This window comes from Manacus vitellinus, unplaced genomic scaffold (assembly GCF_001715985.3).
Source record: "Manacus vitellinus isolate BGI_N305 unplaced genomic scaffold, ASM171598v3 scaffold_44_pilon, whole genome shotgun sequence".
Lineage (NCBI taxonomy): Eukaryota > Metazoa > Chordata > Aves > Passeriformes > Pipridae > Manacus > Manacus vitellinus.
The window spans coordinates 1,444,443-1,468,659 of NW_021940565.1; the positions used below are offsets into that span (position 1 = coordinate 1,444,443).

Consider the following 24,217-nt stretch of genomic DNA (forward strand, 5'->3'; position numbering starts at 1 on the left):
CTCTGTCCTCTTCGGAGTTTTGACCAGATGGCCCACTCTGGTCCTTTCTAACCTTACCCATTCCATGATTCTGTGATCTCCCTTGGTTTCCAGATTCAGATTTGGAAAGCTGCTTTTACAATTCCGCATTTAAGACTCACTTTCAATTTCTTTGGGGGCATGTCCTTTCTGTCCAAAATTTGATTCTGTTTTGTCTGAATCCAATAGTCTCTATAAGTTTCAAATTTAAAGCAACAGTTCTTGAATCTTTGTTCCTTTCACAATTTTTTCTCCATAATTTATGTAATATAAAGTATAGATGCTGAACATGTGAAATTCCTTCTGGATATGCTGTCTCTGAAAAACAGTTTGTAGAACTCAGGGTTATAATTTAGACAGGCAGGTTTGTGGGAAACAATTCTCAGCCTCAATTCTGTAAAAGTGCATGTTCTTCTTTTTGGCCCTCTTAAAAAAACATGTGGCTGAGAAACTCCCACTGAAACAAAGACTGAGGATTCAAATAATTGCATTTTAGTTGTGCTTTTCTCATAAAACCTGTGTCAGGCAACTTGGGGACAGTACTTTGCAAAGAGGCTTGTGCTGGAGAAAGTTGCTGCTGTATAAGGCAGTTTGTTGTTTGAAACGAAGCAAATTCACTTCCAAACCCCTGAAGACTGAACAAAGGAAGCAACAGGCTTTCCAGCAGTGCTGCCTGAGGCTGGGATTGCTGTTTGGGTGCGGCTGGGTGTTGTATGGCTGGCTATGAATATGTATTGCATTGCAGTTGTATTGAGTTCGGTGATTAGGCGCAGATTAGCATTGTTTTAAATGCTGTAAATGGTGCTTCTTGGTTTTGTGGGGAGCTGAAGTGTTTTGTGTATCTGTCTGTTGGGATTTCATCTCTATTAAACCAGAATATTTAAGTGCATAAAGTCAGATTTATGCTGGTGCTGTCGCTTATGGCTGTAGTGTGAGGCAGGGATGCTGCTAATGACTCGATTACACCAGCTGGAGAGGGAACTTTCCCCAGGATACTCCTAAATTCTCTGACAGGCTGGGCAAAAAGTCCTCCACTTGCTGGAATATGCAGTTTTGTACAAGTGTGCCCTGTTTTCTCTCGTCTGAGAACCAGTACAAAGCCATGGAGCACAATGTGACGTGACTTCAGCTATCCCCTAAGGTCCATCCTTTTTTTTGTCTTTGCCAGGTGTGGCTTTTATAGATGGACCAAATGTGTGGCCACTGGTGAGAATCTATCGAGGTGGCTTTCTCCTGATAGAATTCCTCTTTCTCCTGGGTATCAACACGTATGGCTGGAGACAGGCTGGAGTCAATCATGTCCTCATCTTCGAACTCAATCCCCGCAGCAACTTGTCCCATCAACATCTCTTTGAGGTAAACAGAGGGATCGTAGGAGTGGCTGAGCTGTGCAGCATATCAGGAGGATAAACCCTGCGCTGTTTCCTGGCAAGGAGCTCTAATACAATTAGAAGAGGAAGTTGCTGAAGTCTGATTAGATTACAGGATTGAGCACTGCTCTCCCTTTTCTTATAATGAGACTTCATTGTGGGTTTCAGAACTGTATTTTCATAAGGTATCTGTGTGTTTGGTTTTTTTTTCCCCCTGTAGATTGCTGGTTTCCTGGGCGTTTTGTGGTGCCTGAGCCTGCTGGCATGTATATATGGTAAATTCACCTACATCCCTATGCAGGTGAATCCACTCATCTTGTACGGCTTCATGTTGCTTTTTCTCATCAACCCTACCAAAACCTTATATTATAAGTCCCGATTTTGGCTGCTCAAACTTTTGGTAAGTCTCTAAACCTTCTTTAAATAAATATTTTTTTAAAAAAATTGCTGTGGCTGAGCAGTAGCTGTGAAGTATATACAAGTGTCACTAATCTTCAGTGAAGAGGGATGCTGGGATGCTTATACCACTGTGTTTTTATAGAGCAGACCTGGTCAGGTATTGACTGCAAATAGTTTTTGAGGATGGATTTACAGAAGCATCTTCTGCTTTCTGTACCAGTCTCCATGTGTTAATCTTCCTATAGAGAGCTGTATACAGACTTCTGCACATTTAGAGACATTCTTTACTTGTTTGTTCCCTAATGCAGTGAAACAGTTTGATTAGGGCTCCAGTGCTCTAAGGCAAGGCTGCATGGGTGCTCCTCAGCCCCAACTGGCAGAGAGAGTTCACTGATGGAGAGGGAACCTCAAGGCTACTGCTTGTAAAATTATGTTCATGGGTGGGGGTTTTTTCAGCAAATCTTTATTTTAGACCCCGGTCTTATTTTCCAGGTAAGATAAGTCTGGTAAATTGAGTGTAAATACATGTGCTGCTTCAGTGTTCCAGTTACAAGTGGGAGCTCTGAAAGAACAGTTTTCAAACTTGTTGGATGACTCATCAGTTTCTTCCCAGATGGCAGTTTCAGATGTTCATCCCCACCCTGTACGTCCTTTTGAATTGATTTTAATCAAGTTGGTTCCCCCGATACCTTATTCTTGCTGGAGCTGCTCTGAGAGCTTTGGGCGGAAGAGGGTTTGGCTGGCTGGTGTTCTTCATAGAATTGTTTTAATGCCAGTTAAAACAATTAACTTCATCTGGAACACGGCAAAGATGAAATGTAGAATTGTGCTTTGAGGCTGTGCGTGCAGGTACACACGCAGTGAATTAACCTCTCTTATTTGATTTGCTGGCTTACTACTGTTTTAGCTTTTCCTTTTTTGCCTTCCAGCATTCAGTCATCCCTCATGGATGTACCTGTAGTCCCAAGCCTCATTAGTCTGACTGCTGTCCCCTGGTGTGAGGGGAAGCACTGGAAGTGCTTTAACCATATGAGTAATATCTGTGCTAATTTACCTTAATACCTTACCAGGGTGAGATTCTCAGTGTTCACAGAGCTGTGTAGGCTGTTTGCAGCACCTGCTCTGTCCCAGTCTGTGATAGAGATGTAGAATCATACAGTGGCCTGGGTTGGAAGGGACCTTAAAGATCATCTTGTTTCAATCCCCCTGCCATGGGCAGGGACACCTTCCACTAGACCAGGTTGCTCTAAGCCCTGTCCAACCTGGTGTTAAGCAGCTGCAGGGATGGGGCATCCACAACCCTTCTGGGCAACCTGTGCCAGGGCCTCCCCACCCTCACAGGGAAGAATTTCTTCCTAATAGCTAATCTAAAACCTACTCTGTTTCTGTTTGAAGCCATTCTCCCTTGTTCTGTCAGTTCATATCATTGTAACTGGCGTCTCAGATTGATACAGATATATCTGTAAATAGATTCTCTCAGAATCACAGAATATCTCGAGTTGGAAGGGAACCTGTAAGGTTCATTGAGTACCTTTGAGCCTGCAGAGGCCAATTCATCCTAAGGTCTCCTGGGGGGGAAAAAAGCTTCATCAAAATGCAAGATCACCTTAATGGTGGGAAATGACACAGTACTTCTGTGTGTTATGTGGAAGGAGGAAGGGGGGAAAAAAGAGGCCAGACAAAGCACATAAAGAGCAGCTCTTATTGTATGTACTTGGCTGCTGGGTGTATTTTATTTCTTCACCCAGTTGCCAGCAGCTCTCTGGGTGAAAGGAGGTTTAAATAGTGCAAGTGTTAGAACTATGCTGCTCACACAAATTTTCATTTAGTGAGCATTTTCTTTCACATACTTCGTATGTTTCATTTCCAGCGAAAATGAAGTCTGATATATCAGGTGTGGCAGAGCATTACTGACACCTTCAATTTTTCTAGAACTGAGTCAGGGACATACTTAAGTGTCTTGTAGCATTTCCTGGTGGATCTAGGAGGCTGCTGTTGCTCCCAGGTGGGAGCTCGTGTTAATCCCTGAGGGATGGTTACGTTGGAATTGATCCTCCTCTGAATGAAAAAAGTTACTTAGCCCATAGTGAGTCTAACTCCCATCCCAGGCTCTGCAGGCTTAGGTGAGCACTCCTTGTCTGTTTGCTGCTGGGTGAGAAGCCCATGAGTGCAGCTGTGTGGGCTGAGGAGAGCAGCTCTCCAGGAGGAATCGGATCCGAGCACAGGGAATGGCCCAGTGTCCACATGCCCACACTCTCTGCAGGGAGCTGAATGGTGACACAAGTGCAGGGAGCCCCTCTGAGAGAGGTGAAAATCTAGGAAGTGTTCAGCTCCAGCTCAAATATCTGCCATCTCAGCACTGATTAAAAGTGCAGTGATCAGCACCGGGAAGTCTGTGCTCAGGTTTTGTGGAACTGTTGATATAGAATTGCAGTTGATTGTTGAAACCAAGGTTCAGCTCTGTTCCAGTATTTTATAACATGATTCTTCTCTGGAGGATGTTGCAGAGGTTTCTGAGCTGGGAAGTGTGGAGGTGCCTGTGGTACCTGCTGTGCCAGCACCCTCTGGAAGTCAGGCTGCAGCTCCAACTGTGCCTGGACAGCAGCCAGAAGCCACAGTGCCTGGTACATGGCATTAGGAGGGTTCAAATGACAGCTCAGAAGGATAGTTAACCCAAGATGCCAGTGCCAGATATGTCGTGGACATATCTGTTGACTCCTACTCTGCCCTAACCTTTAGGTGGAAGGCTTCTACTCTCTTAAAAGTTTTACGCTGTTTTCTGGCAGTGCTGAAGTGCCTCTCCCTAAATTAAATAGCAGTAAGGATTTTATTATTTCTTCTCCTTTTTTTTTTTTTTTTCCCCCCCCAGGAGATCTGTCTGTAAAGCTGTTTTCACATTTCCTTTTTTTTTAGCTTGTCTTTATTCATGGGTAAAAAAAGGTCTATGATGAAGCAGATAAAGAGAGTATCAGGGAGTGATGGGAAAAGGGAGGGAGGGCCTTTTGCAAAGGAAGGCTGGTGAGGTCTCTGACCTCTGCAGAAGCTGTTCTGCAGCTGGGCCCCTCTGAAGACAGTGCTCCCTGATGGCTAGCCCTGTTTGAGCCTTGGGAATAGGTGCTGTCCAACACGAGCACTGTGCTTTCTGGGTCAAGATCCATATCTGCTTTATGCCACTACCTCTTAGTGCCCCATATGGCTTTGAAATTTAGGAGCAGAGCCTTAAATTTGCATTACAGGCTGATGGGAACGTGTCAGTCCTTTCCTGGGTTTCTAGAGCTGTGCACCCTTTAGATTAATAAGGCGAGCAACATAAAAGATCAGTGTTAGCCTGTGCTTTCATTAATTTAAAGGCTCATAAATCTCGGAATGACCGGATGGTGCTGGTGCCGTCTCTGTGAGAAATTGGCCATTAGTAACTATAACTAACCGGGTAGGGAGAGTTGTAATCAAAGGTAATGGAGCATGAAAACTGTCTGGTTTGGAAGGAGCAAAACTGCTGTTAAGGCTTAGAGGGAAAGTGGCCTGGTATTGAGGGGGAGTCCAACTGCCAGTTAATAGGTTTTCCTCTGCCCTTTCTTTAACTCTTTCCCCGCTGGAGGCATTGGCAGATCCAGTAACAATCCTCACTATTACAGCTTCTAACACGAAAGAGCAACTGGTGAGTTTACTAAACCGAGGCATGATCAGACTAGTGGCCATGCTGAGGGTCTAAATCCAACTGACATTAAGTGTGAGGGAGAAGGTAAGTGTAGAAGATGTCAATAGACACGGTGTAAGTGCCTGAAAGAAAGAGCTGGTCAAAATGAGGAGTGACGGAAGAAATGGAGCTGTATAGAGCTCTTACATGGAGACTGGGAGTTTCTGGGAAAGGGCTTGGTTGGAGGAGACTGGGCTGTTCTGCCAGTAAAAAACAAAAGGGTGAGGGACACAGAATATCTGCATTCAGGAGGACGAAAGCAGGAATGTTCCTTGTGCTAAAAGTGAGGAGGTAGTTATCCTTTTTTGTCAGCTGAAGCAAAAGGTCAGCAATAAATCTTCAAGCATTTCTGTTATTTCCATATTTGTTCAGTGCTGTGATGTCCTGCCACTGCATTTAGATGCCTTTGACACAGCCATGAATTATTCCTGCTTTTTTTTTTCTTCTCCTGACAGTTTCGAGTGTTCACCGCTCCCTTCCACAAGGTAGGCTTCGCAGATTTCTGGCTGGCTGATCAGCTCAACAGCCTGGTTGTGATTCTCATGGATTTGGAATACATGATCTGCTTCTACAGCTTTGAGGTTCAGTGGGAGAACAATGCTGGACTTCTGGCAAATACAGGTAGAGTAATGCTGATGGCCCATGTGAACACGGTCAAAATGACCTGAAAAACACTGAGCAAGGCAGCTTCCTAATTATCTGATTTGAAGAGGGCTACAAATGATATAGGAAATTAAATTAATAGGCGTTTCTTGTAAACACGGCATTAGAGACATTCTCCCCTTTCTTACTTCCATCCGGAGAAATGGAATTTCACATGAGTGTTCATTTCCTAATCCAGTCATTTGGCCCGACGTGTATATTCATCAAAGAATTTAGACACAGCACTACTGATTGGAAAGAGAAATCATTTTCCTGGCATTGTTGTTTTATTTCATTGTAGTTTGACCATGTGTTTACCTTTAGCCTGTTCCTATTGCTCAGTGTGAAAACAAGTTGCCTGAGCCTGTTAACCACAGTTTTCTGTGCTGTAGCCTTACAGGCTCCACCGCACTTCCCTGAAGCAAGAGAGGATGGAAAAAATCTCTTTAGTGCCACCCCTTATCCAATTTGAGTTGATGTTGTGATGTCAGTGTTGTCCATGCTCTGCCTTCCCTTCTTTCTAGCCAGAAGGGCCACAGAGCTGGAATATGAATTTTGACTTTGGTTTTCCCAGCGGCAAAACAGTACCTGTCTTCTTGGGGATTGGGCTGTTGTCTTTCCATTTTCAGCAGTGACTGCTGGCAAATTGTGTTGTCTGATGGTTTTGACACTTGCTGAAAATTTGCTGTGTGCTTCAATAAGCATCAGTGTTCACTTTGTTCTTCCAATCTGTCTCATTTTTCCCTTCCCTATAAGACAGCGTTGCAAGTAGCTAAATATTTACTTATTAAAAATAAAAATGAAATACATGAAGCAACTGAGTGCCTAGCAGTTTGTCCTCTTCCAATCCAAGCAGTGGAGTGATGGCACAGTGCTTTGAGATAAATATCAACTAATAACTTGTCTCTGTTTGTGTGAATAAGAAACAAATGATTGCTAGTTGGGGGGGTGTTTGGTTTATGTGCTGACTGAGACAGCAGAAGAATATGGACTCCTTGGGGGGTTCCAGGCAGAGCTGGGACTTTCCTGGTCACCTCCTCAACCAAAAAAAGGCTTTCAAACATCACGGGGATGACAAAATGACATGGTGTGTAGTTGCTTCCCATCCTTGTTTTTGAGGCAAGGCCTGGGTTTGCTTTTTAAAAATCAAAGAAAAAAAACCCCAAACTCAATCCCATACTGAAATTTGTTTTTTCCTATTACAGTGTACAAGGAAAATGGGTCAAGGACATCTTGGGCAAAGTAGCCTTTTAGAGCTGTCCTGCAGAGTTTCTAAGTGCTCTCCCATTTATGCACAAAAATCCAGTGTCGAAGGCCTTTTGTAATTCCATCCTTAATTTGATTATTCACAGTACTGCCAACAGCATGAAACACATTTAAAAATAGATTATTCCTAAAATTCTTGCATGTTAGTTATAATTAGCAGCAGTGAGAGAGTTAGGTGATGATCTGTCTGGATGTGTTATTGATGTTGTGTCACCTGAATACCTCAGAGATAGAATATAGAGCTCTGGGATACTTTCTGGGGATGGGCTTCTTGCTGTTTGGGGTGTGCGTGTGCCTGAGTACAAAGCGTTGATGGGGAATTGCTGTCACATCAAGGGATATTGCAGAAAGGAAGAAAACAGTAGCTCTTAAACTTTTAGTTTTAAGAGTTTTAACTCCTTTTCTTGCAGATAATCAGATTTGTAACAGCTACTCCTACGGAGTGAGAGCAGTCGTCCAGTGCATCCCTGCTTGGTTGCGATTCATCCAGTGCCTGCGCCGTTACCGTGATAACAAACGGGCCTTTCATCTGGTTAACGCTGGAAAATATTCCACCACCTTCTTCGTGGTGACATTTGCAGCCCTCTACAGCACTCACAAAGGTATCAGGGATGTCTGAAAATCCTTCGCGACTCGTGGGATTTGCTTTTTTACCTGAGAGAAGCTCAGAATCTGGCAGGTTTTTTGTGTGTGTGTTTTCGCACCTGTGAAACATCTCTGTGGAGAGGCAGAGACCTGCCTTGCTTGTAAAGAGTGTTTTAAGATCTTATTTTAGGTGTTTTTCACATCCCTGGTCTGCTTAGAATTGCGCTTATGGAGCGTGGGAGAGAATTTTCAGGTTTCTCTCTCCGTAAAGGGGAAAACTGAAATACCTGTCAGGTTTTGCTGTGAAGGGAGGTGAATGGGAGGGAGAGGTATGAGGAAAGGGATAACACAGGAAATACTTCTCCCTTAGTATTCATGAACAACCTGGATCATCTGAATAATCGATCCATCCATTCCTAAATGTGGAGGCATGTGCACAGTGCCAGGAAAATGCTCTCCCTGGATTTTCCTGTGTGACTCTGTCCATGTTTTTTCTGCAGCTGGTAAGGAGTTGTTTCCAATCCATTTAACTGCAGATTGAGCTCTGATCCCTGAAGTTCCTCATCTCCCTGGAAACGACAATTACTCGACTCTCTTCTTGTTCTGAAGGAAAAAGCTTTTAGTTTCTGCACTTCAGGCAGTCGCCCTGCCTTTCATTGTTCTGAAGTCCTAAAAGCTGTATTCTTTCACTTGAGATTATATGCCTTCTGTATCTCCAGAAATTAGCAACCACACACAGTCGTGAGCAATTACCTCCCCTGGAATATTATTGTGGCGAGGCAGGCAGAAGTGTTCAAGGCATAATTCTAGTTAACATGCTGGTTTTTTGGAGGGGTGGCAGGGTTATGAGAAACCTTCCTATGGCCAAGAAGTGTCTGTTTTGACATAGCCAGGCCTGAAGTCACACTGATGATGTTTGTCAGGCCTTGCATTTTAATGGCAGAGAAGTGCAGTGGCTCAGGCTGGCTGAGGGCTGGGAGTTGGGTGCTCTGTATCTGGTGTGGGAGCATCTTCTGTGCATCCCCTCACAGCTACCATGTCCCTGGAGCTTATTCCTGCTTTAACTTGTTTGCTCACTGACATTCTGCAGCCCTGCAGTCCAGTTAGTCACCACTGCCAAACCCTGGGATGAGACACGTACAGATTGCCTGGCTGTGTAGTCACTGCTTGTATCTTTTATATACAGTGCAGCTTTGGGGAGGCTGACTAATGCTTCTCCTCCCCGGGGGCACACTCTGGCAGAGCCTTCAGTGGGAACGTTGGGGTAGGTTTGGAACCAAGAGGAAAACCAGCATCTGTCAAAATATCCTGTTGAAGAGTTTTACCTCTTTCTACTGCCCTCGAGGTTTGCATCTGCGTCAGTGCTGCTGTTCTGGTTGCTGCCATACACAACTGGTGTCCCCTCTCCCAGCCTGGCAGGGAGTGGGCTGTAATGAGGTGTTTACGAGCCAGGCACGGGACTTGTTCCAATTGCTGTGAGATGTCCATGACTCCCAGCCTTTGTCTGTCCAGTTTGTTAGTGGGAGTCAATAGCATGTAGTTGCTGGTATCATACAAAAAAAAATTTGGAAGCTTTGTGGCCTTTGGAAATTGCATGTTAGCACTGATTTATAAATGCCACTTTGCCTGGGCTTTCAGAGGGCTGCCTAAAGACCTCGCCACGTCCTCTCAGCCCTGTAGGCCCCTTCCCATCCTGCCATAAATGCACTTTCTAATATGCTGTACCTGTTAAGAATCCAATTTTATCTATGTGCTTTACATAGATTCCCAGTTCTTCTTGAACTTGGAATCAGATGGTCTGTCATCAAGTTGTTATGATGCTACTGTTGAAAATAGATTTACTGCTTGCTCACACCTTCTCTGTGTCTGCCCAAAGATAGCAAACACCCATCTCTTACCTACAAAACATCTGCTGGAGGGAGCTATGTGCTGTTAAGAAAGCACTGCCCAAAACAAGTGTGACAAATTGGTAAAGATTCTTGCTCCTTAGACCTGCTCTAAGGAGCAGTATGTAATGAACCTGTTCATTGCTGTGGTATCAAGAGTTTTATTTTGAAACAGTCTTCCATGCCTGTGCTTGCAAGCGTATGACTTATACCTCTGGCATGACAGCTTTTGGCTGCCAGGACAAGAGGGTAATCAGTGGCCTTTCCTTGGGAGGTCAGGTAATGTACACCAGTGCCTGTTCTCCACTTGGGAGGCCTGGGGACCTCACAGCCCTCTGAGAAGTCTCATCTTCCCCCCTTCATTTGAACACTGGATAATTTGTAGCTGGTCTGTAGCTTGTGCCTGCCAGCGGTGAGAAGATGGACTGTGTGGCTGGGAGGGTTTGTTGGCATGGAAAGCCACCTAATTCATACAGAGTGCACTGACAGCATACTTGTGCTGTGTTTTCCTGTGCTTGCTGCTGGAAAACAACTTGAGCTAAAGAAATGTACAAATGCCACTTTATTATGTTTAAGTGATGTTTATGCAGCTTCTAATCACACGTGGTACTCCCTTCTCCAAACCTCCTGTGGAGAAGGATCCCCCCCCCCAGTAACACCATGTACTGTGGGCTCTTGACAAGTATCTGTTTCCCCAGAATATCCCTGTTTAATAATTCATGTTGCTCAGGCAGTGCATAATTCCAATTCTTTCTTCCCTCAGAGAAGCCCTTTCTTTACTTTTCTTCCCTTGGATTTAGATGCAGGATGCAATTTTCTCTTCTAATTGCAGCCGGGATGTCAGACCGCTAAGATACCAAAGCAAATTCCGTTAGGTTTTCCCTCTCAAAAATTGCAATCCTGTTGTCCTGGGACTAGGCTAGTTTTACAGGGGTAACTCCAAGCTATCATTTTGATATTCAGATATCGCTGGGATTAGTGAAGTGGAAGTAGCTACCCCAGAACACAAGCCTGGAGCAGGCGGTGGTTGCGTAGACAAGTGCTGATTTTGTCACGGCTCGCAAACACAACCACGTTTCAGGGACGACAGCAACAACACAAGGACAACTGTTGCTGAGCTCCCAAAGGAAGAATTCTCAGTATTTTTATACCGCCCAAAGGAATGGGAAGCAAAGGCCGTGCTCTGTAAATATAGTCCTGCGGGGTATGTTTGCTCAGGCAAATGAGGCATAGCTGTAACTCTAAGCTACCTGGCAACTGGGGGACCCAGTCCCTGGCCACTCCAGAAGCCTCTGTCTGTCCCCACCTCTTTCCCACCCTTTCTTTGCACTAAGGAGTTCAGTGCTGGCATTAAGTTCCCTGGCAGTGCTGAGTATCTTTCCCCAGAGCCAGCCAACAGGGTATTATATTGCCTTACTTAATGTCTACAGAAACCTACGTGGTGCTGGGGAAACAAATGATGAAGCCCAAGCCTGCAGCAGAATATTTACCTTGAATGCAGTGTTGTTTTGACGCACAACTACTTTTTGCAGTGTTTTCACTCTGCCAAAAGCAGATGTGGTTTCCATGACAAATACACCAGTAAAGCAACTCCCACTGGAGTCCAGCTTATCGCAGCATTCATAGAGTCATAGAGTGTTATGGGTAAGAGGGGACCTTAAAGATCATCTTGTTCCAACCTCCTGCCATGGGCAGGGACCCTTCCACTAGATCACGTTGTTCAGAGCCCCATCCAACCTGGCCTTGAACACTTCCAGGGATGGGGCAGCCACAGCTTCTCTGGGCAACCTGTACCAGGGCCTCCCCACCCTCACAGGGAAGAATTTCTTCCCAATATCCCACCTAACCCTGCCCTCTGTCAGTGGGAAACCATTCCCCCTTTTCCTATCACTCCGGGTCCTTGTCCATAGTCCCTCTCCAGCTCTCTTGGAGCCTATTTAGGCACTGGAAGGGACTCTGAGGTCTCCCTGGAGCCTTCTCCTCTCCAGGCTGAACAATCCCTATTCTCTCAGCCTGTCTCCATAGCAGAGGTGCTCCAGCCCTTACAGCATCTTAGTGGCCTCATCTGGACTTGCTCCAACAGGTCCATGTCCTTCTTATATCTTGAGGGCTCCAGAGATGGAAATCAATAGGGATCCCTCTTGTATAAAGTGTACTTGCATTAAATAAGGCACACTGACATACCTGGAATAACAAGCCTTGTTTTCACTGCTCACTTGGACCTGGCTCAGGCTGTATAAGACAGGATTGTTTTGTTTAGGTGGCAGCTCTTCTGAGAAACAGTGCAGCTGGAGTTGTGTTGTACTACTTCTAGGAGTGCTGGTCATTTCTTAAGCTTCAGGCATGTTTTTATGCTCCAGCTTTATTCTTTGTAAAATTAGACACATCATGGTTTTTCTGCTGTCAGTTTTCTCTTACCTTGATGGCTTTTGCTCCCGTGATGTCATTGGAAATACCTGACTCACATAGAATATAGATTTGACTTCTGTACTTGAAGAACTGAACTCCTTTAGTGCTTTACTCTCTTCTATCATTTTCTTGTTTTGTGGGATTTGCTGGTTCAACCTGACCATTTGTTCTTTACCGTGGTATTGGGTTAAAATTGGCTATGTGGGATTTTATCCTCCAGCTGGAAGGTAGAATGGTTTATGGACTTTGTCAGTTTGATTTACACAGCTTATTCGATGAAATCCTTGTGATCTGAGCAGTATCCTGCTATTTATTAACCTCCAAATTATTCCAAAGTTAATCTATGTGGCCTGGAAACTTGAGTAAGTGTCTCTTCTTCCATCCTGCTCCCACGCCTTTTCCAGGCACTCCAAATGAGCCTGCTGAACACTAGCTGTCATTGGCTTGGGGGTGCCCTGGAGAGCCTTAGGTCGGTCTAAGATAATGGAACTGCCACGCACTTTCTCATTAAACAGCCCAGGAAATTGGCAGTAATTAAAAATACCGAAGTTAACTAAATAGGGCTGTCTCTGAAGAGTAGTGCTTCTGTCTGTGCTCTCACCATCACTTCAGAAACAGGCTTCTCTGGAGTAATGTCTAATTTTTTTTTTAAAGCCAGCCTAAGAGAAAATGGTAGAGTTCCTTGCCTTGCCAAGGAATAGAGACACAAAGTGTCAAGGCAAGAGCCACCCTGTGATAATTGGGCTTTTGCAGGAAGGTGTTGGACCGTCCCTTACTAACAGAGAGGTTCGACCAGGTCTGACCAGAGGAAGAATGGGAAATGTGCTGCTTTTTTGGAAAATGCAGTGGAAGATGCCTAGTTCTGGTAACTGCTCCCAGTCCTCATTAATCATGGTGGCTTCAGCCGTTACCAGCGGTGACACCGGCTGGCATAGCCGATGTCATGCTGGGATGCATCGCTGGTTCTCCCACGGTCTGTCCCCATGCAGAGCCCTGGGGAAGGCTCTGACTTCAGGGGAAGGATGGTGGTGCACAGCAGGAACAGGGAGAGGCTGGGGTGACATCCAGCTGTGGTGCTGGGAGCTGCAGGAGGTACCTGGCTGCACCTCGGCTCTGCTGCTGGAGCTCTGGGTGGTGGTTGTGTCACTCAGCCCTTGTCAATACCCTGTTAGAACCTGCAGGTTGCAACCCCATGGAGTGAGTTTGCTGGTAGGTGGGACAATAATTCACTGTGATCCTACATGGTTACAGCAGGAGGGAACGAGGTAATGTGAGAACTAGGACTAAAATTGCTTTTATAGGAATGAGACATTGGTGCAACAGTGTATAGTGCCTCAACTGAGATAATTTTATTTCTAAGGAGTGGGGCAAGGCAAAATAAGTGGACAAGCAGAATTTCCTTTTTGAAGAAGTACAAAAATTCTAAAAAAAATCACAAAGGAATGAAGCAAGTAGAATTTGTGAGATCCTGTTCCCTCAGTTCTGCGTCAGTACAAGACCTCCCATCTCTCCCCCTCCTCCTCAGTGCTGAAAGAGCTGTCAGAGTTTGATTTAGGTGTCATGAGAGCCTTACAGAGTGCTTGGATTGACCTCTTCAAGTAAAACAAACTTTGTAATGGGATTAACTGGCTTCTTTCTTAATGCTCCCCGCTTTCGCACGGCTTCCCTTAGCACAGCACACTGGCAACTCCGTCAGGATGATTATTTGGAGCCAAAACATGCAACGTCTGTCACATTGCTGTGAGCTAGGATGAATTTTTGTCTGAAACCCTGTCATCCTGTGCCCAGGAGGCCTTCGGTAATGAGTTGTGTTCATTAGCCAGTCTTTCTGATCCTTTCCATCAGAGCAGCAGCGGTGTCATTAGTGAGGAACTGGGAGGCATTGCCGTGGGCAAACATTTCCAGCCCGGCCTCTGACCTCCTCCCAGATTTGACATGGGGCTCTGTGGCACCCTGGTTTCTCTGGGCCAGCTTGTTAGCTCCTCTGGTTGCCTAAACACCTATCCCAGTGATGTTGCTTTGGGTTGGAGCTGGGAAGAGTGAGGAGCACCCCGGGAAGTATGCGGCAGGACCACCCTGGCCGGGGCGGAGGTGCCGGTGAGCCTGCGGTAAGTGAACGGGGAAGGACAGAGGAGACAGCAACCTCTGCTCCATGGGCAGCCTGGGAAGGGGGGTTTAGAGTGATTTCAGGAACTGCCACCACACCCTGCACAAATGAGGCGTAAAATCCCGCTGGGAAATCTTGCTGTGCTTTGTAGGTCTGCAGATGTCAAGCAGGACACTGGGGGACACTCCATGGGGGAGAGGCGACCTGGGCACCCCATGGCTGCGTGATCCGTGGGTTTTCTTCTTAGGATTGCAGCTGAGAGGAGTTGGGCTTTAAGAGCTGGGATTTGGAAAGTGCACTAAGCATATCATTGTATCACTTATTACACTTTGGTGTTAAAGGTGGCTGGGGAAATGGGAACGCTAATGAATGAGGTGTAAGTAAAAAGAGTGACCTACTGATACTTCATTTCACAGGCACTTAAGAGGGGAAGCCTGACCTTTTTTTTTAATGGAACATTTTAAGAAAAGCAACTGACTGCATTACAAATGATCTTCCTGTCAGATCTGGACAGGATTTGGAGTTCTGTGGTGTTGCAGAAATGCAGGCTATGCAATCCTTCGACAATTTATTTTGTTTTAGTGGTTTTTCGGTTGCTATTATATTTTGAAAGAATCTGCTGTTGGACCTCAAAGCACTATAGAGGTAGCAGATGACATTGTGTCCCAATCCCTAAATTGTCCACTGAAGGTCCTGATTACGAAGCTATTTATTTCTGGTTGTGAATCCAAACATCTTATTAGCGAGACTGCTGGCAAATGCTTATATTGGAAACCACATCCTTCTCAAGATAGTGATTAAACATCCCCTACAAACACCTCTCAAATGCTAGACAAGCCTCCAGGAGAAGAATCAGCTCAAATCTCAGCCATGACTGATAATGCTTCCTCCTGTTTGCAATTAAGTCACACTTGTCTGTGAGGTAAGAGCCATGAGTTTGCTGCCATGCCTTGAAATTAGACACGGTTTTATTGTCCTACAAACCCAGTGCAAACCTGCAGAGGATTTTTGTCCAAACACGATTTGGGGATTTCCCTGCTCTACAAATCAAGAAGAAATGAGATGTTGCCTCCTGACAGTTCTTCACTGTGCTGTGTTTTGCTGCTTTGCTTTAAATTGTGCCTGGAGGCAATCGCAGAGGTTTGCACGATCCAACAGGAGGTTCTTCCTGCGAAATAGGACTTGGCAAAGCCCGTCAGCACAAGGTGGCAAGTCCTCCACGTGCTCCCGTGGATAATTTGCCTTTTTACTGCATTAAGTCCACTGTCATGTCCTGGCTCTGCCATTGATCAGTGTTAAACGATGGGACACGCTGGCTGGGCAGGAAGGCAGCGCTGCTGCTCACCCCTCATTAAGACATCTAATTACTGAGGGAGCTGTAATGCTGGGCTGGGAGCAGTGAGGTGTTAGACAAATGCTTTGGGGTGTCACTCTGATGGCAGGTCTTATGTAGATAAGTCACTTCGGGCTGTCACCTCGCTCCTGTGGTGTGCTGGGATGGAGTTAATGGGCACACATCGTCCCCAGGCCTGCTCGGTGCTCCGGTGTCTTGCCTCACACACTGTAAATGTATGTTTGTGCTTTGCTTCTGCTTAAATCTGCAGTTGAGGCTGAGTTTGGCTTGCCTGGACCAAGAGGTTTTTAGCTGGCAGAGCTGCCATGGCTGGGTCGGTGTTGGCTGATATGTATCAGGGCTTACCTGGCTGTGTTCCCTGATAACCTCCTGCTTCCTACAGCTTTTATCACAGCCTTCCCCATCAGCACAGACCGCAGCCAGCCGCGACGGCTGACACACCAGGAATGCTTATCGAGGGCCATTGTGCTCTTATCCAGCCCTTCAATAATACATGGCATTGATTTTTGCTGTGTTGAATACTATATAGTGTTTACATTCTCAGGAATAATTCAGCAGGGTAAACAGACAGTATTCTTTGGAAGTAAAGTCAATATTAAGAGCGTTCGGGATAACATTTGCAGTCTCCCTTTGATGGAAAGCAACCTTTTCTCTTGCCTGTGTTTCGAAGGGGCCATAACTCCTACAGAGCAGTATTACCTCAGAATGCCAGTCAGATACTGTGGCCCCTGGGGCTGGTTTGGGGATCCAAGATATTGTCTATCAGCAGTTTTTGCAGGCAGTAAATTCTGCTGCTGCAAGTGCCTTTGGCTGTTTTCTGGGACTGTGGCCATTCACAGCTTCAGTTCAAAGGTGGAAGCCATCCATTATTTATCTAGTTGACCTTCTGGAGCAATTTGCAGGTGTATTTGTGCAGAGTGTCTGCTGGAATAGCCTTTTGTAGGGTAAACTGAGGATGCTAATGGAAATTTTGTGGTTAAGGCTGCAAACAGCTCCCGTGGTTCTCTGCTTCCCATTGGCTTTGTGGCAAGTGGAGACAGCAGGGCACTGTGGACTCAAACAGCCTCTGACATAACTGAACACCAGTTGCAAGCATGGTAGTGTGAACACAGATCAGCCCATCCTCAGGGTTAGAGCTGCACCTGCAGCTTCGTGCACTGAGGTTTTGTGCTGGTGGTGTTTTGTCCTGCACGTGCTGCTTTGAATAACTGTAGCTCAGGAAGTTGCTCCGTGGTGATGCCCTTTGGAGCATCAAGTAGGAAGGTCCTTTGTGCCCCTCTTGGGTGGACTGGCAGTGGTGCTGCCAAAAGGTTGCTGCAGTCCATAGGAGGTTGAAAACTTGCTCTTTTTTCCTTCTTGGAAAGGTAGAGATCTGCCAGGTGTCCAGAGCGCTTCTCTCATCCTGAGAGTTTCCCTCTCTCGTGGTTTTTGGTGTTTTCTAGCACATCATTAAACAAAGAAAAAACACAGGATGAAACAGTTCCTGCTTAAACAGACCCTGACATCATCATACATATGCAGAGCTCTGTATTGCTTCTGGAAAACTGGCAGGCCAGGAGTTGATGGAGCCTCTGGGCAGAATATGAATGCCTTGATTTTCTCTCCCCTGAGCAGCAGTGAAGAGGGCTGCTAGGACCAGCCAGCAGAGACCGAGCTATAATTGCTTGCCTGGAGCAGTAACATATTTCTGTACACCAGCTGAATACCAATGAGGACAGAAGGAAGGAAGGTATCAAACAGAACTGCAGGCAGGAGGAAAAGAATAAGTGATTAAAGTAAGGGACTTGGAGGCCAGGGCTGAAGACAATAGGCTGGTTCTGATTAGAGCATTTTAACAGGGAGTGATTTGGGGTTTTAATGAATTTTTTTCAGGAGCTGAATGCATTGCAGAGTGGGTTGGTGAGAGAGCAAGCAGGAGCAAGAGGCCAGCAGCGTGACAGCAGGTGCCCCTGAAAAGGCTGGTGCAGAGATAGAAGCAGGGAGAGGGAGCTGAGACCGGGGTAACCTAACTGAAAGCATGCACGTCCTTTTGAGATTGGCGAGGTTAATGCCATAAAATTTCTCAATTGGGCCTATTTCTTCCCAGTTCACCTTCCTGTAATTGCATGCAAGAACCTGTCCCACGTGCCCTGGGACGAACCTGCCTGAGGAGGGAGTTTGGACCAGGTGACCCAGTGTGGTCCCTTCCAACCTGACCCATTCCATGATTTAGGTTTAAGCAGCAAGATCCTTTGAAATCCCCTCTTCCTATGTAATTGCCAACTTAGGATACAGTTTTGTTAGCCCCTTACGTAGTTTGAGATGATAGTCAGGGGCCAGACTGCAGAACTCCAAAGGAGCACCCAGCAGTGCCACTTCCCTGCTCTTCTCCCTGCACCTGCAGGGCATGGCTCGTGCCAGGGATGTGGTGATGGATGGGACTGGCTGCACTGCCTTCTCCATGGCTGCTCCATGGGTGTGGAGTAAGACTCAGTTCATTTGAATTAAGGAAAAAAAAAAAACAAACCAAATACAAAACAGCATCATGTAACTAACCTTCAAGACTCAGATAATAGGAAGCATTACAGTCTCTCAGGATGGTTTGGGGAATTTTAGGTGTTAAGAAAGCACATACAACCCATCAGCTGCCTCTGAATTATCCTTTAGGATCTGGTAGTGGGAACTAAACATGGAGATCTAATGAGCTAAAAATAATGCTGGAAAGAACAGCCTTAGTGTCTCTGAGTCACCGAATGTCAGCATCTGCCTTTTCTTCCTGAAATAATGTAGCGGAGGCTTTGGAGGAGCTGATGGGGGAGAACGAAACCTCGCAGCAGAGCCCTCATTGCTAAGCTCCAAAAACCTCACCTGTGTCCCCTCCTGTGGGCAGCTGCACTTTAAAAATAGCCGGGGGAGATGGTTTCCAGGCAGCAGCGTTAACGTACCTGGGCATCCGAGCCCGTGTTCCGCAGGACTTGTGCGCTGCTCCCGGTGACGTCATGGCTCTGCAGCGGGAGGGATGCGGCGCTGGACCAGTCCCTGGGCACAGGCGAGGATGTGGGGCACTGCCCAAAGGCTCCCAGCCTTGCCCAGAAACAGGGTAGCTGGTCAAACCTGAGACCTGCGGCGATCCCATGTCCTTTCCCTCCGCCGATGAGAAGCTTCGGTGCAGAGCAGGCTTTGCTGCATAAGCGCCGTTAATAGGTTTGCTTTAGGGGGTGTGTTTTGAGTGGAGAAGGAGTGTGTGTGTTTGACCTATATCCTGCACATCATGTCCAGGAAGCCTGAAAGGCGTAATGGGAGGAACGTGCTCTCACACGATGCCTCTCATTTTCACCTCCATTAATTTTATCGGATTGCTGCGTTACATTTGGATTGTAATTGTTAGAAACACAAAGGGAAGGGGAGGGCAAATTGCCCTGTTGCTCCCTCGGTGATCAGCGTCGGGGATTCTGTTGTTTTAAAGACACATGTATGGAAAACAGTGCTGTCACTTGGTGTGGCATCGGGTTTGAACTGAAAACATTATGCCTTCTATGTGCTCTAAGTGTTATTTGCTTTGTTAGGGGGAATCAGTGAATGGGCAATTGCCAAAGGAGGAGACTCCTGCTAGCAGTGAGATGCAAAGTGCCTCAGCCTTCCAAAGCGTCATAATGTGTTTTATTTGTATGAATTTTATGAGCCATCTTTTCAAAAGCAAACAGAATTATCAGATCTGTTTTGTTTTCCCCCAGCCAACTGATGTAGGGAAATGCAGCTGAATTGAGAGCAGTGTAACCTTTTAAGGGGGGAATGGGAAACAACTTGGTTGGAAAAACATATCCGAGATGAGCAGATGGTGGGCTCACGGTCCCCTTGTTTCCAAAGAGGAGCCCTATTATGGGTATTTAAAAGTCAGAACCGCCTCAGGATTTATCCATACTTGTTAATGTGTTTCTGCCTCCTTGCTTATTTTCCCTTGCCACTACAACTTCTGAAATGGCTAATGGTAATTCCTGTACTACCCATGCTGTTCTAGCCATTTAATGCACTAATTCACAGTTGTTTATGTTTATACAAACTCAAATATTTTTTTACCAAACCCTCCTGACTGAGCATTGCCTCATTGCTGTATCCCTTGTACAAGCCCGTGTCCTTTGCGAAATGTGGCCCTCAGCTTCCACCTGCTGTTCAGAGCCAGAATGGCAGCTCTGCCACAAGTCCAAAATCATGGAATATCCTGAGGTGGAAGAGACCCACAAGGATCATCGTGTCCAACTTCTGGCCCTGCACAGGACACCCCAAAAATCCCCCCATGTGCCTGAGAGCGTTGTCCAGACACTCCCTGAGCTCTGGGAACCTCGGGGCCGTGACCACTGCCCTGGGGAACCTGTTCCAAATATTACTGTAAATTTCAATCCCAAGTGCAAAATGTTGAACGAGATGAAAGTGGAATTTAAATAACAATATAAAGCAGGTCCTGGTAAGGCTTTTAGTTTGGTTCAGGTTAGCTAGTTGGGTTTTCCTGGAGCTTGGATAAAAGGGGTGTGATTTCCACTGCTCAGTTAGTAGCTGGTTTAAGAAGCAATCTGCTTTCAGTTCTACAGGAGTGTGTTGTTCTTCTCTTTTCCAGCTAAAAACCACAGTGACACCCAAGTGTTCTTCTACCTGTGGATTATCTTCTGTTTCATCAGCTCGTGCTATACGCTCATTTGGGACCTGAAGATGGACTGGGGTCTCTTTGACAAAAATGCTGGTGAAAACACCTTTCTCCGAGAAGGGATTGTCTACCCACAGAAAGTGCGTATGCAGCCTGCTCTGACACTAGGAAAGGCTTTTAATATTTTAGCCAAACTTGATGAGTTTAGAGAATGTTGCAGTTGGCCACTGCATGCTGCAGGCTGGGATTTTCCAGCAGTAGAGTTGATTTGTTTCAAACGGGTCATTTCTGTTCGCTTTGCTAAAGGTCGAGCAGCAAATTCCGTAGCTTCCCAGAGAGGTCTCTTCTGTGCAGAACGTGTCTGATGAGCTGTCCTGTTCCTGTCTTTTCCTCAGGCATACTACTATTGTGCCATTGTAGAAGATGTCATCCTGCGTTTTGCGTGGACCATCCAGATCTCCCTCACTTCCATGCAAATCTTTCCCTACGCTGGGGACATCATTTCTACTGTATTTGCCCCACTCGAGGTGTTCCGGTAAGGCTGCTGGACTCAACTCTTCCTTTCTCCTTTGCATTTTTACTGTGTAACATGAGCGTGAGGGGAAAAAGTGCCTTGATCCTTTGGCGTGGACTACGCAGTCCTTGAAATGGAAAACTGGGTCTGACAGGAATATTTAATCCACGCAGGGTGCTGAGTGAAGAAGGGTGTAGAGGGCTCTGCCACAGCGTGGGGCTGTGTCCTTCACGCTGTGCTTGCAGTTTGTTCTGAACCTTGACATGATCTTGAGGGGTTAGTTTTTACCAAATTTCTCCTCAAAATTTCCAGTTGAAATTTCCAGTTGGAATTTGACTCGGTTCCCAAGTTTCCAATTTTCTGGATCTCTGCTGCTTTTCCAAACGCTAATTTGGGTTCTGTGTCATTGATTTGGATCCTGCAGGGTTCCCAGGGCTCTTTACACACTTGTACTCCAGGTGGAAACCCAACCCCACATCTTCCTGAGAAGAACTTGAAGCTGGCCCTCACTCAGGTAGATGCTGGAGGTTGTCTTTGGCTTTCCATGCTGTCCAGATTAGGGCTGTCATTGTTAGGACAATGAATGATGGGAAGATGTCTTGCAGGTGCTGCTGTTAGTCACTGGTTGTTTCTCCCTGCTCCCAGCCTATTCCCAGAGGCACTTTGATCCATGAGAAGAGTCAGTGGTATCCAGGTGCTTTGCCAAACACAGGAAATGCCTGTAAAAGTGGAACTCGCTCGACAGTTTCCTCTTCTTCTCCATCCAGGCGGTTTGTGTGGAACTTCTTCCGCCTGGAAAACGAGCACCTGAACAACTGTGGTGAGTTCCGTGCCGTGAGGGACATCTCCGTGGCGCCGCTCAACGCCGACGACCTGACGCTCTTGGATCAGATGATGGACCAGGAGGACGGAGTTCGGAACCGCCGCAAGAACAAGCAGTGGAAGCGCAGCCTGAGCGTGTCCTTGCGCAGGCCTCGTCTGGCTTCACAGTACGTCCTGCCTCTCTAGTGCAGCAAAATCACCTCCTGGCGTTGCTCTGAATGCCTGGGGGCCACTTATGGACTGGGAATCGGGCAAAGATCTCAGCCAAAACAAAACAGGTCCAGTGAGTAAACAGGGAATTGATCCATCCTTTACGTATCTTGGGGTTCTGGTAAAGCACTGGAAAAGGAGTTCCCTTTTTCCAAGATTCCCCTCCGGCAAAAATAGCCTGTAGGAGTTGCCAGAGATTACAAATGCAAAGCTGGAAGAGAGGTTCTCTCTCTTCTTCTTGGCTGACCGTTTTAGGGGCTTATAAAAAAGGAGGGAGAGGGAATTTTTATACAGGCAGATAGTGACAGGACAAAGGGCAATGGTTTTAAATGGACTGAGAGCAGATTTAGATTAGATATTAAGAAGAAATTCTTCCCTGTGAGGGTGGTGAGGTCCTGCCACAGGTTGCCCAGAGAAGCTGTGGCTGCCCCATCCCTGGAAGTGTCCAAGGCCAGGTTGGATGGAGCCTGAGCAACCGGATCTAGTGAGTGACATCTCTGCCCGTGGCAGGGGGGTTGGAGGGAGATGATCTTGAAGGTCTGTTTCCACCCAAACCATTCTGCAATCCTATAAGATTCCAGTTATCCTTCGGTTAACATTCACATGTGAGATTTCAGGCTCCTTCCTCTCTCAAACCTAAACCTCTACATTTTTTTCTTCCCACCCATCATTCCTACGCCCCAAATGCTTCCCCACCCCAGCCCCTGAATGTGTTGGCTGCCTGTCTTCCCTGCAGTGTCTGTGCTCTGAACATCAGAGGGTGCTCCAGAGTCCTGGTGTCCCTCCTGCCCCAGCTGCACAGCTGCAGAGCCCTGCCCTTTGGCCAGGGAACAAGCTGGGACTCCTGGGAATGCTGAAGCACAGCGGGTCAGGAGTGTTGTGCAATCCCTGCAGCTCTGCATGGGAGGGGTGGGAGGAGGAGGCTGTGGCTGTCAGGAGAAGGGTGTGCTCTGGCCTGAGCCACAACCCTCGGGCTGTGCTTGGCTCATATCCGTGTTGGCTTAAAGTACACAGATGGGACCAACACCAACAGCCTGCTAGAGATTGAAAAGCTTTATGCAGAAGGGATGTGGGCCAAAGCCTGGTCAGATTCCCTACAACCATTCCCATTTACCCCTCTGACACACAGCAAATGGAGATGTGAGTGACGTATCCCAAAAGAACTTGCTGCTCCTTTGTGCAGCCCAGTGGCAGATCAAGCAGGATCTCTGCTGCAGGGGTTTGGTGGAGTTTTGTGGGGAGGGCTGGATGGATGTTCCACACCCAGCAGTGCCACGGTGTCCCTGGCCATTGGATGTCACAGCCTGGCAGGTGACACTGGCCATGGGCACAGGGTGGCCGGCGTGGTGAGGCGTGGGCAGTGCCACAGGAGGAGAATGCTGAGGGACAGCTGGGGTGTCTTTATAAGGCTCTGCTATTCCCAGTGGGAGTGGGAGGGTGTGAAACAGTTCCAGTAGCTTGTTTATTCCCTCTCTGCGTAAGAAAGACTTTTTTTCCCCCATTTTTCCCCCAAGTGCACTGCAAGTTTACTGTCTGTGTGTCGTAATGGGGGATTTCTTCTCCCCACTGAGAGTTTTCCATTTGTTTTTTTCCAGGTCCAAGGCTTCTGACACGAAGGTATTGATAGAGGACCTAGCAAACGAAGTCAACACATGAGATGGCCACGTTCTCTTATTCCACATCCTTTGTTTTCTCGTTCTGTTCCCCTCTTCCCCAAGTAACCCGAATCTCTGGTACAGTTCCGGCTGAAAACAGGAGAAAACACTGAACACGTTTTCCGAGCTCTTCCAGACCAGATCCTATGGACTCCAACAAGCTCACTGTGTTTCGTTTCTTTTCTTCTGGGTTAATTTTAATGTTCTATTTTAAACAAACAAACAAAAAAAAAAAATAAAATATTTTACTTTGTTTTGCCAATAAAGAGGACAGTTCAGGAAAGAAGGATTGTTTACAGTCTCAACAAGGACATACAAACCTTATCTGGATAACGAAGCATCATAGGGACTCCCTCATGGGACAGTGCCGAGAGCACACTTGGTTTCTGCTTGGCCCGGTTTTGACTGGTTGAAACCGGACTTAAGTTTTTAAATCTGATTTTTTTGTTGGTGGTTTTTTTTTTTTTGATTTTTTTCCTTCATATCCAGCGCTGAGGCACTGGCTGCACTTGCAGGGAAAGTGCACTTAGAGCAGTATCTTCATTCATGAAGCTACTTTTTAATTTGATGTAACTTTTCTTATAATTTTTTTGGAAATACGATGTATCTGTTGCGTATAGTTTTCGCATTATTTATGAAACTTAACAACCGTATGAGAGTGACTT

The 24,217-nt window shown here is 46.4% G+C and overlaps 1 protein-coding gene across 1 annotated transcript in view; it reads left to right on the plus strand.

Moving 5' to 3' along the window:
* XPR1 (xenotropic and polytropic retrovirus receptor 1) overlaps positions 1 to 23,838 on the plus strand; it is a 115,343-nt gene extending 91,505 nt beyond the window's left edge. Inside the window, exons 9-16 of the mRNA XM_008933914.3 lie at positions 1,187 to 1,374; positions 1,609 to 1,788; positions 5,940 to 6,105; positions 7,803 to 7,994; positions 20,325 to 20,491; positions 20,747 to 20,886; positions 21,633 to 21,854; positions 23,493 to 23,838. Coding sequence (XP_008932162.2) covers positions 1,187 to 1,374; positions 1,609 to 1,788; positions 5,940 to 6,105; positions 7,803 to 7,994; positions 20,325 to 20,491; positions 20,747 to 20,886; positions 21,633 to 21,854; positions 23,493 to 23,553 — 1,316 coding nt within the window. The 3' untranslated portion in view covers positions 23,554 to 23,838. The remainder of the gene's footprint in view (positions 1 to 1,186; positions 1,375 to 1,608; positions 1,789 to 5,939; positions 6,106 to 7,802; positions 7,995 to 20,324; positions 20,492 to 20,746; positions 20,887 to 21,632; positions 21,855 to 23,492) is intronic.
* Positions 23,839 to 24,217: the final 379 nt, after the last annotated feature.